Consider the following 19647-nt stretch of genomic DNA (forward strand, 5'->3'; position numbering starts at 1 on the left):
CAAACATGAACTTTAAAAAAAATTTTTTTTCTTCATTTTTGAATGTTATGTATGTTATTGAAGAAAAAAATAACACGTGTCATTCAATCGGAAGTGTTATTGAACGGAATTCTACTTTTTATTTAATAAAAGTGTTTCTCAATAGTGTATCGGAGACGCCGACACTGATATTTTTTTAAGATCAGGTGTAAAGAGCCACATGGTATTTTTAAAACTTAAGGAATAAATAAGCTTTCGCATAACTACATATACGTATAAAGGTGTTGACTGACTGACTTTTTGATGAAAATAACATAATTTACAGCAGGAAGAGAAAACATTTTCAATATCTAAAGAAATTAACTAGAAGTGAATATGTAGTGTTTACAGAGATTAGACTTTATTTTGTGAAAATTATTAGTTTGATAGTTTTAATTTATGAACTACCCCAACCCCACTTACATACATATTATATTGGAAGATGAAACATTAAATTATTTCATTATAGATAAATATATGAATAATGAATCCAAAACATAGTGTGTGATATTTACTGTGACTAAAAAATGGCATTATATTTAATTTGAAATGTCATACGGTGAGATCACCTGTATTTATAAATTAGACAAAGTATAAATTTCATGTAAACTAAAAGTATTAAGCATTTTAACCAAGTTATATTTTACACTGGCTTACAATATTTATCTGCCAAATCGGTAGACTATAAAATAAATTATAGTCTATGTCACTATTATCACTATCATGTACGCAGTGGCGTGCGTTCCATAAAAGCACATAAGCAGTGCCTACCCTACTAGAATTTCATTAAAATAATAGCAAAAATATTATAACTATTTTTAAAATTTGAAAAATGCGCCAGAGATAATTCGGTTAAGTAGTGTATTTTACCGATCAGCGCCCCGCTATCGGCCAGGGTCGGCAGAAGCACGAACTACAAATGCCTATTTCTTCCATATGAACTTATAATTATACAAACTAGAGTATTTATGTTCCGCGTTTATTTTTTTAATAAAAATAATAAAGGTAATTTTTTGGAACTTATTGATTTGCTAGCTAAATATGACCGTATCTTAGGAAATCACTTGCAATTATCTAGTAGTGCATTTACGGGAATGTCAAATAGAGCCCAAAATGATTTAATTTCGAGTGTAGCAACCGTAATAAATGAAAATATAAAAATATTTTAAAAAAGGATTTCGTAGCAATATATCCTATAATTTGGCATTTATTTGGATATTTCATGTAGTTTAGGTAATTTCGATATTAACTACAGCATAGTGATTCAAACTAATGTGACTAGTGAAGGAAACTGTTTGATAAGATTGATTACTTATACTAAATAAAAAACTCTGTGAACGCAACTGCATGTACGTCATTCCATGTTGATAACATTTTTTTCAAGCACAAATTTAGCTTATTACCTTATACCCACCAGAGATGGGTCCGATTAGACCCAGTAGTATTGAAAATTATAAATTATGAGAAGAGTCATTTTTATTCACTAAAAATAACAAAAAGGCGACTTTTAAAACTGGGTCTTATCTGACCCACCATTGCCACACGTGTATTTTTTTGAGCCAGCGGGATTTAATAGTTAATAAATCATGAATTCTACAAACAAGATTTTGGGATGCAAAGGTTCATCTTTTGGATATACCATAATTAAGTAAATGCACTTCCACAGGATTTCCAGTGGCAGATTTCAAACATTAAAAAAAAACATAAAAATAAATCTACAAGTTGTTTAAAAAATCATAATTTCGTTTCAAGTATATGAATGTGGATTTTAGTTTTTAATTACAACATTTTCTAAATGCCAACCTTTCAGATGCAAGAACTCTTCCAATTTTTCACCCATATTTTCTATATGCATTGGCAGAGATTGCTCAAATTTCTCACAACCTAGCTAACATTTTTAAGATTGGTTTTGGTAAACAATGCTCTTGAGGAAGCCCCACAGTCACATTGACTGAGATCAGACAATCGTGCGGGCCAAGAGATGTTACCAAACTGAGAGATCACTTTTCTTGGAAATAAATCTCTTACAGCATCCATAGATACATGCATAGTAGGGTGTGTCATTTCTTTCCACTTTTGAATTCAGATAAATAACTTTTAAAGTTCTTTTTTATCCTTCTCCTCTCTTCCCTACATTCAGTTTTTTTGCATCTTTCTGATAGTTCTTTTTTTTTTGTACATAATTTTAATTGTACGTTGGCGGGCTTATTGCCAAATGGCAATTTCTTCCAACCAACCAATAAAATAAAAGTTTTCATTTTTATAATTAAAGTGAAAACATATTCAATGGAAAAAAAAGACAAAATAAAGCTAAAGATATACAAAAATATATATAAATGTATTTGTATATATATTACCTTAAATCAATACTATTACTCAATGGGAAAAAGGAAAAAAGAGGAAAGAGGAAAGGAGGAGAGATTAAGTAAGAGAAAGGAGATGTTTCTTCAGACGTGATTTAAACAGAGATACTGTAGTAACATCTTTGATGGTGGATGGGAGATGTTCTTCAGATGACAGGGGAAAAGTACTACTAATAAATGAAGATTTCATTTTGAAAAAAAATCTAACTATCCAAACATTGAAGGATTGTTTTTTAACGGACGCAAAGATATCTTTGCTTTATAAAAAAAAAGTAAAAATGTTATCGACTAATAAAGGATGAAGAGCACATAACTCTGGTGCAGGAACCGGATCAGTTTATCTTGGCCATGTTTCTCCTTCAGAAGGCACTATTAAAATATACATATATTCAAGAAAGCTGTATTTTCATCTTGAAAAGATAAAAATTATAAGGTTACTGAATTAGTTGCTGTACCAATTTTGCCCATCCTGAGAATCTTTTACTATTAATGATAATCAACAACGACTTCAAAAAAATACTTTTTTGCAAAAGAATCATACAATCTCATTCTTTGAATTTTTTCAGGATTAAAAAGAGCATTCTTCACTCCTAAATTAAACTTTAAAAGTGATAATTATCATGGTTTGATTGACCGGCATGATACAGACCTTGTTTTGACAGAACTAGGGATTTTGCAAGCCATAACGTCAGTAGTGTTAGTGCAACAGGTAAACCAGTACAATGTTAAGGTGTTAGACTTTTTAAGATTCCCTGTCACACAGTCAGCGGAAAGATGCGATGTCTTGGGGGGACAAAATGCGAGAAAATTTTGTATGCGCCACACAAAATTCTAAGATTTTAAATTAAGTTTGTTTTTTTTTGCATGTACTTTTTAAATGTATAAAATCTTTATATTCTATTATCTATTAATAAGATTTAAAAAATCTAATAACTGCCTTAAAAACTCACATAAATTTTTGTATTTTTGTGTCCAATGTGCTATTTTTTATGTTCACCTAATGTGTAATAAATTTATTTTGATTCTGCGTTTTTGTTTTTTTAATGAATCAATCAATGATGTTTTATGTTTTAAAAAAAAGCTTTAAAACTGTTCATTTTTTCATATAATATGTATTTAACTTCTTTCAGAGCAATAATTTGCTTAAATTTTGAATTTTCAATCCTTTTTAGCGAGCCAAACATGTTTTTTTATTGCTTTTTTTATTGCCATAACTAATACAACTTTTGAGACCTATTACACCAAAAACAAAAATACATAGTCTATTTTTCTTGTATGGAGCGTGACAAACCCTAATGCATAGAGTGTGCAGTAGTGCTCGCCTTGTTGAAACCAGCTGTTTCTATTGAAGAAAGCGCTATCTTTTTGAAAAAAACTGATGATCATCTCACAATATCTCTAAGAATTTACCGTTACCACTGGAACACAATATTTTCTTTAAAAAGAAAGGCCAATTATTCCTCTACCTGAAATAGAGCCCCAAACAGTTATTTTCTGACTATACAATGGTTGTTTATGTATTTCCCTCGGATTGTATGACTCCAGTGAAAATTTTGCTTGTTCGCATGACCTCCAAGATAAAAATGTCCATCACTGTAAAAGATGTTGCTTTAATAACTACAAAGTTAGTGCTTCAAATACAAAATTTATAATTTCGTGTATTTTTATATTTTATATATGTAAAGGACATTTTCACAACGTTTTTGTTTTTAATTTGCACTAAAAAATAACTTCTTTAAATCAGCCTAAAGTTCAACACCTCAAATAAACATTTTGTATTTTTTAAAGAAAAATGGCAGATTACTATGTGAAAAAAATAATCTTAAAATAAAATTGTTACCTGAAGAAGCTTTTATTAAGTTCTGAAAACATATAAATAATTAGATTTATATTGGTCACCATATACATGCTTTCTAACAATGAATAAAAATGAAATAAATTAAAACATTCTTTAAAAAATTGTGAATCATTACAGTTTACAATAATTTAAGAGCAAATACTGGAATAATAAAAACACGAAAATGGCCATATACCATACAGGCTGAAAACATACTTAAAACTAAGAAAAATTAAAACCTTAAAAAGTATAATAAAATAATATTTAAATTAATACATTTTTTACGTTATGACATTAAACAGCAGCTCTGGAAATAAACATTGTTCAACTAAAAACACAGGCTCCTTATGAAGTTATTATAAATGTAGAAATCAAAATATGTATATCATTCTCATAGAGTTAAGGAAAACTTTATTTTTAAAATTTAAAAGTAAAAACTGTAAGAGCATGTATTTTCATAAATATAATAAAACACCTTTAAACGTTGAAGAATATTTCAAATTAAGTAATAAATAACAAAATTAAATAACTTAACAATAGTATCCAGTTATAGAGTGAACTGGTTAGAACGGAGTATCAACAAAATAATATTAAGAAACAATAAAGATGAATAATTATAATTATTAGAAGTCAGTCAACAAAATAGAACCTAAATATATTATTACTGTTAGACTAATACATATTTTCGGCAAGTTATATATATATGACTGGACATAAACATTCTCAATTTCCATTGTTACAAAGGTTTATCACATCAAATATGAAAATTGTTGTAATGGTACATATTTGTTCATATTACGTTTTAAACAATCAATGAGAAAACAGTTGATCAGTGTGATGATGAATATTTACTAGGCATTTAGTTAAGAATATAAGTAACAGTTAAATGAATACGAATATCAGATAGAGAATGAATAGGTACCTGAATGCGATAGGTGCTTAATTTTACTTTTATACCATTACAAACACACTGTTAAGAGAAATGCTCATTCCAATGTGATAAAATAAAAATAATTTATACTAGTCATAAAGTCATTTGTTGCATATTCTATATCTATTTCACCTATGTATACAATAACACATGAAATTGAAAGATAGAAAACTAAACTATGTACTAAGTAAAATAAGTAAATAATAAAACGTAAAATTATTCATTCATAGGTGATTCATGAAAATCTCTCGTTAAAATAAAGCAACTGAACAAAACAACGACTCAATGTCAGCATTAATATCTAATTCTAATAATCTTAATAATTTCAGTCTTAATATTGAAGAATTGTGCTGGTGCACATTTTTCTTATACAACACAGTGAATCATTGATTGATTTCAATGGATATACCTACACAATACAAATAATCGTCAATTGTATAAAACAGTAAAACCTTTTTTTTAAAAACTTATTTACATGGAAATTTTTATTTATATGGTAGGTATCACTTTTTTATTATGGCAGCACTACATATCCTTTAAATTAAAATTTAACTGTTATTCTGATTGAGGGAAATCTATTCAAACTTTTTTGACCTTTTATTTTCTACAGCATGTTGTATAACCTCCGATGTACCTCCCTCTTAAAATAGTACAAAGATGAATTATTAAAGTAATTCTTAAGAAACCCTCGACATTTAATACGGAAAGTCTATATAAAATATTTAAGGTTCATACAGTAGACACTCTTTATAAAATAAATTCTATTTTACAAATTTATAAAAGAGAAAAAATAAAAGAATATGAGATGAATAAGCACACTGATACCAACATAATATTAAAATTCCAAAATTCCACACAAGTCATGGTCAAAATAGCTTTGTCTTCAAAGGTGTAAAAAATTATAATAATCTTCGCAATGAACTAAAAGCGATTAAAAATAATATTTCAATAAATAAATTTAAAGTAAATCTAAAGAAATTTTTTGAACACGTGTAAAAACTACATGAAGTTTTAGGTATGGATGTATTATTGTTTTATGTTTTTTCTTTATATATCCTATTTTTTTTTTTCTCATTATTTAAAAGTATATCAACTCTTATAAATAAACAACTACAACAGTGTAAGTCACTCTCCAAGCACAGGAGTTAGTCTCTTTTTTTGGAGAGTTCCAGGGATAACATTTACTAGATGTGTAAAGGTAGATATGTATAGATTTTTTTTTTTAAATGTACCTTTTATGAAATTTATCAATAAAAAAAATGTTTCTACAGCCACTTTTAAAAACTTACAGCATCATAATTTATTGATATAAAGAATGAAGATAATTTATATAGAGTCATTTTGTGAAAACCACCACAAGGGCACCGTACAATGAGTAACCAACACGTCTTGCAGCTACATAGCGTATGGACAGTTGGGATTGTACATTTAAAAACATGACAGATTTTAATAACAGATATGAGCTAGATTACAGTCTTGCAGCTAGAGAGAGCATGGACAGTATGAAATGTAGCCCCAATTTACATTATTTAAAAATTGGCCTTATCCTTTCTAGTCACTGTATTTGAGTAAAATGTCAATATAGTATTCTCATTAAAAAACGCATAGGGTTCATTGATTATAAAAGTTGCTAATAAAAATAAGTAAGAGTGTATTTGTTTGAAAAATGTATCAAGATTCAATGCAAAGTAACCTTTAAGGGTGTTCTACAGTAAAACAATAAGGTCAATAATTACACTGCACCCATCTGGAATTTGATGAGACAATGGATTACCCTTAGCCTATACACAATTTCTCACAAAGCATGACTTAGTTCTTTCACATTAAAAAAAATATATTTTCTGCAAATTTGACCATGAAATGAGTAATACCAGAGGAAATTTAACCTTACAACCAATGGACATGTTTTCTTTTTCATTCTAGTAATAGTTTTTACTAATGATGCGGAATATAAAAGTTTTGTTGATTTTTTCTTCAGTTTGTGCTCACGCCGCATGCGGTACTATAGTTACGTTAATCTAATTAAAATTTTACTAATCATAAAATGAATTTCAAAGAAGTAAAACCCGGATGATGAAAAATGTTGATTGGGGATAATATTTGTGTGAAAATGTACGGAGTAAAATGGGATTTTTATATTTTGGCATAAAAAGCGTGTATGTTAATGTTGTCAAAATTAATAATAATAAAACCATTTAAATGTGATTGATATGTCATCGGTTCTTTCTTGTCATAATTTCAAGAATATCAGTTAGCGGAAACATTTACAAAAACATACAAATATGAAACACCTGAAATATATTTAAATGTGTACTACACTGTTTTTTTTTTTTTTTTCAACAAATATTTTAGGAGAATTTCAACAATCCATTATGTACAAAAGACATTTCACAATTATTTTATGATAGATGTATCAACAAATATTAAGAAACTCTTTAAGAAGGGAATATGATAGTGTAGGACCATTTTAGGACTTATTATCTGGTTTCAGTAATCACTATGACTGTGTAACATTCAGCATTTTGTTTGTACATTCATATATAAATTCTGAAATGTATAAAAGTAACTGAACTGAAGATTGCATTGATGTAGGTGAGATTCTATAAAATTATTTTACTTACAATGAAACAAAAATTAATTAGATAAGAGTTAAGTCATCATTCTGTCCTTGGGTGACAGAATATTTTAAAATCAGATTTTGTTGTTCCTTACTTTAGCTAAAAGAGGGTATATATTTGTTTTAAAAGCACAGATTTAAAGACAGTAAAATATATGCCATTATTAAAAATTATCAATGACCCCAATCCAAGTTTCACTGTGTTGTTTAAAATTAATTTTGGGTTTAATAAAGTTGGAGGGTCAGTTAGTCATCACATTTCTGGCAAGCCCCAGGCACATCAAAGTCGAGGACCATTAATTTAGTTTCTTCAGTCCCATTCCTAGAGCCGACAGCACAAACTAATTTAGTGGAAGATGCCCTGATCCTCCAAACGACTCCCCCAGATCCTCCTGATTCTAAAGTTACCAAATTCCTAATGAATTCTCCAGTCTTAAGGTCCCATAGCTTAACAGTTCCGTCATCAGAAGACGTGATTACAAATCGGCTATTTGACTGCAGACATGTGACAGCAGATTGGTGCTTGTTTGGGCCTGAAAATGAAAGCAGTTTACATTAAGCAAATTAAAACTACAAAATGATTTTAATTAAATTTTTTAGGATTGAATAGATTCAGAATCATGGACCAATTTTTCCCACTCAATGACTACTCTATCTGAAATCAAGTGGATACTAGTCCAACTTACAATCTAGTCTACCACGTATAAGATCTGTTCTATTCCTAATAAGGTTGAAATGAAATATTAATTTGAAAAGGTGTTTTTACACCACAATATTTCATAGTAGCTCGACTGGCTACATTGCTTTCATATTAAAAATTATCACCAACTATTATCAAACTAATAAAACCTATTTTACTTATTATTATCAATGTGTTACAAGCTAGTAGCGTTCGCTTATATAATATGCATTAGTGACTTTGATGAACTTTGGTTTTTTCTGTGTCCAGGAGGATGAAGAGAACAGTTCTGCGTGTGTAATAGAACCAGGACTGTGATTACAAATGCTATCTTCAGCGGTACATATTGAGACGGTATAAAGTAAAATCAATATTTATGTACAAAAATGTGTATATTTGTATGAAAATTAAAAGTATCTTCGTTGGTAACCTGTAATTGAACATGTTTAGAAAGAAAAAAAAGCTACTTTTCATACAGAAAACTTAATTTTACTTTGTAGATAAAATTGAAGATAAATGTTAACTTCCCATTGTAATACGGGCACTTAATCTTAGACGAGTGTTCTCAAGTAAAAACTCGAATGAGGCAATCCACCTCGTTGTATAGTGGTTGGCGCGTTCGCCATTTTTGAGGTCCTGGGAGGGTGGATGAGAAATATTGATTTAAAAGGATGTTTAAACTGCAATATTTCATTGTTCCTTGCCTCGCATCTAAAGCGTAGGGTAGGGCTGATCACCTTAACTTCATGTAACAGATGATCAAAATACTTTTATTTTGTACTGTACTGTATTTGGTTTAAAAATACAGTGCCCTATGCACCACTGGGTGAGGAAAGGTGAATGATGATGATGACGTACCTTGGCTGGAAATATTGGAATAATTGTAATTTTTCTGGGAGTTGAGGTGGAATTGGGAGCTTGAACTAAATTGATACATCTTTTGCAGGGGGCAATTGTAGAAACCATTTAGAATCATTGGTCTCGGGTGCCCACAAAAATTATTCCTTTATATTCTATTTAACCCTTACTGCAAAAGCAAGCTCTGAATTAAATTCTTGCGAAAGGATAGAAAAGAATATAAATAAAAAATTTAAAAAAAACAAAATAAAAATATTTATCACACAACGGATTTATCCAAAACAAAAAACCTTTAATTGAAAGATTTCTGCGTGTGGTATTTAAAACACAATTCTGGTTGCAAAAAAGGTTTCAGTAAACATGTTTCGCAAAACTAGACTGTTTCTTTTTGCCTTCTGGACTGTTTCTTTTTTCTCTCATCAAAAAGATTACGTGACAGGCCGGCCATTTTTCAAATACTAAATGAAGATTTAAAAAATTTCATTTATTTTGTTTCATATTTTTAAACAGATATCTGTCATCAAGTATGTTTTTCTTTGTTAATGAGGAAGGCTTATTTTATCTAAAAAAAAGAAATGTACCGTGTTTTTTACACGACAATTCACTCGAGCGGGTGACTCCCGCCATAGGAGCTGTGGCGTATTTTTATTTCAGACGGGCGGCAATTAGTGTATAAAATTATACAAATATTTTTATACAGTTTCCTTACTAGATAGATAACTTACCAGATAATGTATGAAGACATTGGCCCGTAATGATGTCCCAAATTTTGACCGTACTATCTGCATTGCCTGACACTAAGATGTTGGATCTCAGTTCCATCCCAGAAGTGAGTGACTGATGTCCCATTAGAGTATGCTTCTTAGCACCTGATTCTACATCCCATACCATAATAGAGGTATCTAATGATCCGCTTACAACATGAACACCATCAAACTAAAAGAGGAAAAAATCATTTATATTTAGAAAAAAAAAAACAATTCATAACAATGAAGAAAGAGAAATTTAAAAATACAAACAATAATGTAAAGCATATGCGTTAATATATTATGTATGATTATCCCATATTGATTTTACAAAAACAAATATAAAATTCGTCATGATCGTAGAACAACGATGCATTTGATTTTCTTCAACTTTAGATGAGAGGGATTTTTTCTTTTGACACTAAGTCACAATTTGATAAGTCCAAAAGTATATAATTTGATACTTGGGTTAGTTATACATATTTTATCTTTTTCAAATCTGGAAAAAAAGCCTTTATATGACTTTTTAAGATCAAATATTAAAAAAAATCAATGTCGCATTTTTTGTACATCCGTCTTTGTTCTACGATCCTGACGAACTATATTCATATATAAATAAAATAGGTATAAGAAGAATAAAAACATAACAATAATTTGAGGTAAGTTTATTTTATTATTTTTTGACACATATGTTTCTAATATTTTTAATTGAATCGGCATTCACTTCGTAACACTTCATTATAAATTATTATGAAAATAAATAAAATTTGTTTATTTTTTGTTTAGATTCTATGACATTGTGAACAATATTCTGTGTTTATTATATTAGTTTTATACCACCCGTCGATGGGAGGAGTTCTCTTCCGAAACTATAGTTGTGTTCTTGTAAAATAATAAAATTGTGTAACACTGATAACAAAGTTTTATTTTCATAATAATTCATCATATGTTTCTAAATTACTTTAGGTTTTGTCTTTTCTAAAAATTTACTTAAATTTTGCGGCCTACTGGGAACTGCCATAGCAATACCTAGTGGCACATTTAAAGTTACGAGTAATAACATATTTATTTTGTATGAAATCAATAAATAAATTTAATATGCTGTCCGGTTTCAGAAGACAACTGTTCCTTTGTCAAGGCTTAAAAAAAAATTTTACTAAATACTAACATATTACAACAGAGATTAAGAACACAAACACCAACAGATGAAAAGATTAAAGGAATATAGATGTTCAAATTGGGCAGAATGGTGAATGTTACACAGTGTATAATGTGGCCACTTAAACCAGCCAATGACAGGTCATAAGCCCTGTATATGCCTAGACTTCTATATTACCTTCTCTAATATGTTATTCAACTCTGTTGTAATATGTTAGTATTAACAGCTCCCCAGGGAGTTAAATCCAGTCATTGTCTACAAAAATTTAGACAAACTCAAAATATTGTTAATTATAACTTTAAGTTTTTGCTTTACACGAAATCCCAAATACTACTAACATGTGTTTGATGTTTCACATCCAGACTACACATTTTTGGAAAAAAACTAAGGGGTAGGTATTGGATTGAAGAACATTCTAAATATGAAACATTTTTAGTAAGAAGCGTGTTGCCGACGTAATGCCGCGTATTGAAAACTTAGCGAACCCTTACTGGGACCTCTTGATATCTACATAGAATAAGGACTTCAGTATGTGCATGTGAGGTACTGCCTCCACAATACGCGCTCACTCTCCCTCTCGCGGCGTGATTGGTCTGTTTAGTTCCGCCCGCTATTGGTAGTGCGGTAAAATGTATTCTATAAATAGGGCCAACGGCCAAAGAATAGTCATTTATCAACCTCACTACGGGCTTTTACTCTCTTTAGATATTTGACTAGATTTTGGACCCTGGATAAATTGGACCTTGGCTACCCTCTGGAACACACGCTGTTTGCGTCGACGGAGCGATACCAGCCTTACAACCCGGATGCCGGCTTCAGGTTGCAGCCGCCAGTGCTACCTAGTAGCGAACCTGCAAGGGGTCTCTAGGCAGCGGTAATTTTCCTAGTAGCTTATCGTACGCCGGCCGCGGCTACCTAACGCCAGGTCATTCTGCGATGACACCTGCACCTACAGTATACAGTTCCTGGTGATGGGCGCGATCACTAAGAGGGAGAAAGTGACCCGCCGCATCTGTTACAAAGTGGTTATTGTTAATCTATAATTTGGTTACTAATACATAATACTTGGAAGATCATTTTGACCAGTTTTTTTTTATTTATGATTTTTCTTAGTTACCTAATTTTAGGAATCTGTTATGTGTCATCAAATATGTAAGATATTTATTCCATTATTGTTATCAAGAGTTATATTAGGTGATTAGCGAATTGTAAAAAAGTGATTTGGTACTTAAACACCTCATGTGTTCTAATCTATTGTGATTTCTATTCGTTTTACCAATACGTAAAATGGGGCATGAGATGCGATCTAGTGAATAAATTTTACCTTGTTTAAATGTATCTACCTGAACAAGAGAACACATGAGGCATATGCGACCAACACATTATGTTAACGTTTACTCTACAGTACTGAAGCATTTACCATATAAAATATTGAAACATTATTTGCTATCTAACTCTAAACAGAGGTGAGGGCCAACTTTTAAACTTTCTACGTTTAAAACACTCGCTATCCATCATTGAATGATGAGTGTTTTTACTTAACTTAAATAAGCAAAAATGAACTACATATATATTTTTTTTAATACTTTAAGAATTATGACAATATGAATGTCTAGGCATTTATGACCAAAACCAGCCAATTACAGGTTATAAAAAACAATAATCCGGTAGATGCCTATATTGTACTATTTAAAGAAAGTACTGTACTATTTAAAAAAAACATATTTATACGAGGCATGTTCAGAAAGTAAGTGTACTAGATTAGACAAATAATTACAGTTTATTGTTGATACACTTGTTGACTATTTTTCTACATAATCGCCATTGTATGTGGTGAGCCGTGGTACAAACATCTTTATGCCCTCCTCGAAGAACTCTCTCGTCAGCTCCTTCCCCCACTTCAGAACCACTTTCAGCAGCTGCTCTTAGGTTGAAAATTTCATTCCACCTATGTGTACCTTCAGGGAGGTGAAAAGATGATAATCTGAAGGTGCCAAGTCAGGGGAATACAGGGGGTGGTTCAAAACATCTCAACTAAATGAGTCTAAGAGCCGTGGGTGGCTAAGGCTGTGTGTGGATGGGCGTTGTCGTGCAACAAGCACACTCCTCTCGTTAGCATTAATTACCCTTCTTTTATTTTGAATGCTCCATTTGAGTTTTTTTAGGGTCTTACAATATTGTTGTGCAATGATGGTCTCCCCCTGAGGCAGATATATATTTTTTTTGCCCGAAATTATGGTTTTGAATTTTTCCGCTGATGGGAAATTGGTTTTAATATTTCCGCCTTAAGATCACCTAATATATTTAATTTTAGATGTCCTAGAGTAGTACACGAGTCGGCGAGCCACTGACAGTAGTAGCGAGTGCGGGAGTCGACTGTGACTTTACGAGGTCTGAGTACATAGCGCTCGGCTCATGCGATGTAACAATATTGTCGGATCAATTTTTGCATAACCACGAGTCCTTTTTGCGGCGTAATGAAGTTTCTTGTCCCATACACGAGTAATGAAAAAGATTCACGCACTTCCCCCTACACTGTAAATAATCACCATTTTGTTGCAGCTTATTCTTACACTTATTGCACACTTCGTTACCCATATTATTTGATTCACTGGAAGTAGTTATGCACTTTTAAAAAGAACGAATGTATTTACTCGATGAGTAGAATAGAATGTCATTTTACTCTGTGTTTGCATACAAACCTCGCTTCCTCTACATTCATACATCTCCTTATGCACACATAACGATTATACCAACTTTTGACATGTCCACCTTCAAGTATTTGTTGAATTTTATCTTGCCATGTCGCTCAGTCTTCTTTGTTTTTTGCATCCATCAACATTCGCATCATAAATCCTTATAGCCGTTCTTTCACTGTCCATTCCCTATACATGTCCAAACCAAAGCAGCACTCCTTTCTTGATTTTGTCAATAACGCTTGTCTCAGCCTTATCGACAATCTGACCTAACTCACGGATCTTGACATTTTCGATATCTATTAAAAGTATATATGTATACCCCTTCATAGAGTGATATTTTTTTTAATGTATTCTATATATTTTTTTATTCATCGATATATTTCATAAATGGTACATGTTTTTTTTATTCTATACAAATCTACTTTTATACATCTAGTACACGTTATAACTGTAACTCTCCAAAAAAGAGACTAACTATGGGGCTTGGAGAGTGACTTACACTGTTATAGTTATATATTTATTAGAATTTATATAATTTTGAATAGAATACATGAGAAAAAAAAACTTATAGGATATAAAAAGAAAAACAGAAAATAATAATACATTCTAAGCTATTTTGACCATGACTTGCGTGGAATTTAGGGATTTTAATATTATTTTGGTATCTGAGTGACTTATTCATCTCAAATTCTTGTATTTTTTTCTTCTTGATAAATTTGTATAATGAAATTTATTTTATAAATAGTGTCTGCTGTATTAACTTCAAATAATGTATCTAAAATTTCCGTATTGAATGTTAAGGGTTTTTTAAAAATTACTTTAATAATTCATCTATGTACTATTTTAAGGGGGTTTAATATAGTAGCATATGCAACACCCCATCCAACAATTTTATATTGTAACAAATATTGTACAATTGAGTAATAAGCTATTTTTAAAATATTGATTATTAAAATACTCCTTAATCTAATAAATATGGATATACATTTTCTAATACGTTTAACTAGTTCACTAATATGGTTTTTCCATTTTAAGTTTTGATTTATGTATACACCAAGATATTTAATTTTATCTGTTGTATCAAGTACTGAACACATTAGATTGCAGTTAGTTTTGTTGCAATTGCTTTGGTGAATAATTATTCTCATAACTGAATCTAAATTTATTTTGTTAATAAAAATGGGATGATTTTTGTCTTTTCCGTATTTAAAGATAATATATTTTTGTCAAACCATAATTTAAATTTATTCATAACATCATTGGCTACTAAATTTACTGAGTTCCAGTTAACTCCCTCAACTAAAACAACCGTACTATATACATTCTATATCTGTAGTGGTCAGCGCATTTGCCTACTATGCAAGAGGTCTTGGGTTCAATTCCCGACATGGTTGACATGAAATATTTATTCAAAAAGGTGTTTTCACACTAGAATATTTCATAGTCTCTGGACTGGCACCTGAAATGTAAGACTGATCATCTTACCTTAATGTAACAAAAATTATCAAGATTTGCTGCGATTCATATACCAATTCAGTGGTCTATGCACCATTAGGTGGAGAGGAAATGATGATGATGATGATATACATTTTCATAACAGATTTTTTTTTTAATGGTAGGTCATATTCAAAACCTATGTGCGTTATCTGAGAATGATTCAAATCTATAAGGGTGTTATAAACTTGTCAAATTAAAGAAATATAGACTTTAATGTTGTCAGTTTCAAAAATATTAGTTATTGGCTTATGAAAGAATATAGTACAAAAAAAAGTTATAGTTTTTACCTGTAAACTGTAGACTCTGTTGGTATGCCCAGCCAGCGTGTGTAGGCACTCAGCGGTGTCTGGATTCCACACCTTAACAAAGTAATCATAGGCTCCGCTAACCACTAGTCTTCCATCGTACTGAACACAGCGTACGGCGGCCATATGCCCTACTAGGACACGAAGGCACCTACCATCAGGAACTGACCACACTCTTAATGTAGCGTCCCGTGAGCCGGATACAACTCTGAAGCAGAAAACACATTCAACACTTAGATTGTAAAATTTACAATACACATACTTTTTTAAGGATATTTAGGAGATATCTCAAGAGAGGTGAAGGTATAATATGGAAGTATAAGCATTATGCACGCCTCGTGGTCTAATGATCAGCGTGTTTGCCTACCATGCAAGAGGTCTTGGGTTCAATCCCCTGCATGGTTGACATGAAATATTTATTAAAAAGTTTTTTACACTAGAATATTCATTGCCCTTGGATTAGCACTTGAAACATAAAACTGGTCATCTTACCTTCAAGTAACAAAAATAATCAAGATAAACTGAGATTGGTGTACCAATGAAGTGCCTTATGCACCATTAGATGCGAAAAGGGAAATGGTGAAGTATTTATAGGCTTGATGGCCTGACATTGGTTTGTTTGTAACGTAACTTTTAACATTTTGCCTATGTAAGAATGTACACGCCTCCAGTACTTTTTTTACAATGATTTAGACACTCAAATTAGTCAAAGGATGTCTGAATATTTGCAGAAAAAACCTAGATTTACCCCTTGTAGGATTTTATCTAGATGGAAATATATTTATTTATTATTTTATATTATTAAGTATTTTTTAACAGCCATAAGGGTTTTACATAAATAAATTATTATTTTTTTTTAAATAAGTACATAAACAACATACAATTCAAGAAATACAGTACACTGAAACCTCGTTTTACAAGGTTTTGTAATAAAAAAAATATATTAAAAAAAATAATTTTTTTAAAAACATTAATTTAACAATGCGTAATAGTAATATAATTATGTATACTATTTGTTTTTGGAATAACAAACATCGCTCTTTTATTTACTTGTCGTATAATATATAATAATGATAGTGAATAATATGTATTACAAATTAATTTTAATAGTACTTCGATGTAATGTTGTATTTAACTAATTGGGCCTAAGGGGGGGGATTTGAATCCCCCATAGACCGATTTTAATTTGATAACTCGAGTATTATTAAAGCTGTTTGCCCTATATTTTTTTTAATCGTGAAAATAACAGAAAGAAGCTTTTTTCTTTTAAAATTTTCAAATCGTTTAATATTAAAACAAAAAAAGACGTAAATAATACAAGGGTAAATTTCACTTTATGTACATTGGCATTCGGCAAACTAACATAAATGAATAAAATACACGAATAAGTAAAATATGTGTACGTGAAAACATGAATAAATTATTGCACTATCATAAACACTGCCAACTATTTATTCTCACGATGCTATGTACAAGTAGGCGCTGGGGTGGTTTGGTCCCCACATTCGGATAATGTGTAATTTTTGGAAGCTTAGTGAGGAAAAGATTAATCATCATTTTGATTTCATTTTTTTCATCGCCCTGCCCCATAATTTTAAGAATGTATCAAAATATTTTTCTGCCAAATATTTCCAATCGTAATTCAAATTTGTCTTTACATTTCTCCCGTGCAAACAGTAAGTGTAACAATTCATTTGCTTTACAATTTAGTAATCTTCGATACGTTAGTTTGCACGTGTGCTTGCTGCTGATTGATTGCATATTTCCAGAAATAACCACGAAAATCTGGATTTCGTGTGTTCCTTTTATATGCATTACCCCTCCCAACTCCCCACTAATGGGTTGCGTCACTCAGTGCTGGCAATGTCATATAGCACTCGTCTCGGAAAGGTTAAGAAAAAAATTAAGGTCTAATCAGAAAGGCAAACAATTTTTTTTCGGATTCCCGAATCCATTTTTATTTGAGGAAACCTACACATCAAGCATTGTTTTTTTTTTCATGGTAATGTTTGGAAAGTATCTCCTGTGTAAAGAGGGGTTCAGTGTACAGTATGGAAAAATATAAATTTAACATCAATTAGACCAGAATATCACCTAGTCAACTTTATTACTTCACGAAATCAACAGGTGGCACAAGTGAATTTTGAACGCGCTGCTCTTTAAGCACTGAATATTAGAGTGTACAAACCGATCTTTAAACCCAGTGACTTTAAGGGTAACAAGCACTGTAAACGCAGACCTTTATAATTCCTTTCCTAAGAATTTCTTAGTCTCTTCTGAGATATCTATCAATATAAAAATAAGACTTCATAAAGCACATTATTTAATTTGACAGTCAATGCGACTATGGTTAAGAAATAATTATTATTCTATTTGACAATACTATAATTTTTCTAAGGATGGTCGTCCCCTGACATTTTGGCGATCATGAAGTAAAACATTCAAGTTAATTAGTGAAAATTCTCGGTGGATATTCACTGTAGTTTATTTAAAAGAATAGTGATACTTAAATCCACAAATTAAGAATAACTGGTTTCAAAGCTTTTGCGACATTATCGAGAAAGGTCCTTGGGACAAAAATAATTCAATTAATTGGAATTTAAAAAAAAAAAAATCTCTATCCTTACTGTTCTTCTAGAATATATTAAATTTTTTAATAAAGATACCAGTCTCGATGGCATCACAAAAATGATAAAACCGATCACAGGTTATTCCAAATTTGTGGATTTAATTATCACTTGTCATTAATTTCCATAATACATCAGGAAGTACTTAATTTATCTTTTGAATTTCAAATGAAAACCTTGTTTTAAAAACCTCAAATGTCACAAACTAACAATTTTTCAGAAAAGTGTGAAAAATTACTACAGGTTTACTGAGGTTATTATATTATATATCTTATAATGAAAGGGCAAGTCATGTTAGTTATGGGAAAAATGTAAAAAAAAAAGTTATGTATTTTTAAATTATGGGCATTTAAAAAAAAATCGAGAAAATCAACACCTGTGATGGCCTTTTAACTCCCGTTGCTACAAATCTTTACTTTTTTTCCATCAAGCATTAGCTTAATTAATAATGCACTATCTGTCTCACTCACACTTCGTAAACTGACTCTTAGTCTCTTTATAAAAATTGTTCAAAACTGGGTTTCATTACAAAATAAATTGTCCACGCCTAATTTGAGAAATAATCTAGCAAGAGTCATACCATTTTGGAATTCTTAATAAATGCGCCAACATTCAAAGTTACCTGCCAAATTAGCGTAGTACATTTTATTTTCAGTACAGTAAGTTAAAGTTGGGCGTAGTATAAATTTTGAATACTTGGTTGGGCAAAAAGTAACATTTTCATTGTTGGAGCAGTTCTAGAAGCATTATTCAGGATTACATAATAAAAATAAAAATTTTAAAAGTAAAGATTTGTAGTAACGGGGGTTAAAAGACCATCACAGGTGTTGATTTTCTCGATTTTTTTAAAATGCCTATTTATTTAAAAACACATCTTTTTCAACATTTTTCTCATAACTAGCGTGACTCTCCCTATCATCCATTTCCGGCTTGACGTCGACTTCTGGGACCCCTGCATATGTGTATAATTAAATATTAAATAAAATGTCAATAAAATCTTTTGACATTTGCTGTTTTAAGTGCAAAACTATGCAATCACATTTTGATATATTTAGTTTATCTCTGCCTTACTTAAAAAATAAAGTGACCAACATATTTTTATCAAAAAGAGCAAATCATCTTCAGAAGATTGGGTTGGAATAGTTATAATTTGATTGATTAATGTATTTTGTTATTGTATAATTTCTTTAAAATATATATGTATTTCAAGTAATAAATAATGTGTACAGTACGAGTATATTAATATTTCATACTCGATTTTTTTATAATATTTTTATTTTTAAGCACTCTTTATACCACATATATGTAAAT

The 19647-nt window shown here is 30.6% G+C and overlaps 1 protein-coding gene across 1 annotated transcript in view; it reads right to left on the bottom strand.

Annotated features, from left to right (window-relative positions):
* Positions 1–6208: 6208 nt before the first annotated feature.
* The window catches only part of LOC148277347 (F-box/WD repeat-containing protein 7-like), a 32797-nt gene continuing 19358 nt past the window's right edge, over positions 6209–19647 (bottom strand). The window contains exons 9-11 of the mRNA XM_088232991.1: positions 15692–15917; positions 10029–10239; positions 6209–8299 (exon numbers count right to left, since the gene is read on the bottom strand). Coding sequence (XP_088089117.1) covers positions 8013–8299; positions 10029–10239; positions 15692–15917 — 724 coding nt within the window. The 3' untranslated portion in view covers positions 6209–8012. The remainder of the gene's footprint in view (positions 8300–10028; positions 10240–15691; positions 15918–19647) is intronic.

Source organism: Micrasema longulum, unplaced genomic scaffold (genome assembly GCF_059751315.1).
Source record: "Micrasema longulum isolate JH-2025_06_02 unplaced genomic scaffold, ASM5975131v1 h1tg001048l, whole genome shotgun sequence".
NCBI classification, from domain to species: Eukaryota; Metazoa; Arthropoda; class Insecta; order Trichoptera; family Brachycentridae; genus Micrasema; species Micrasema longulum.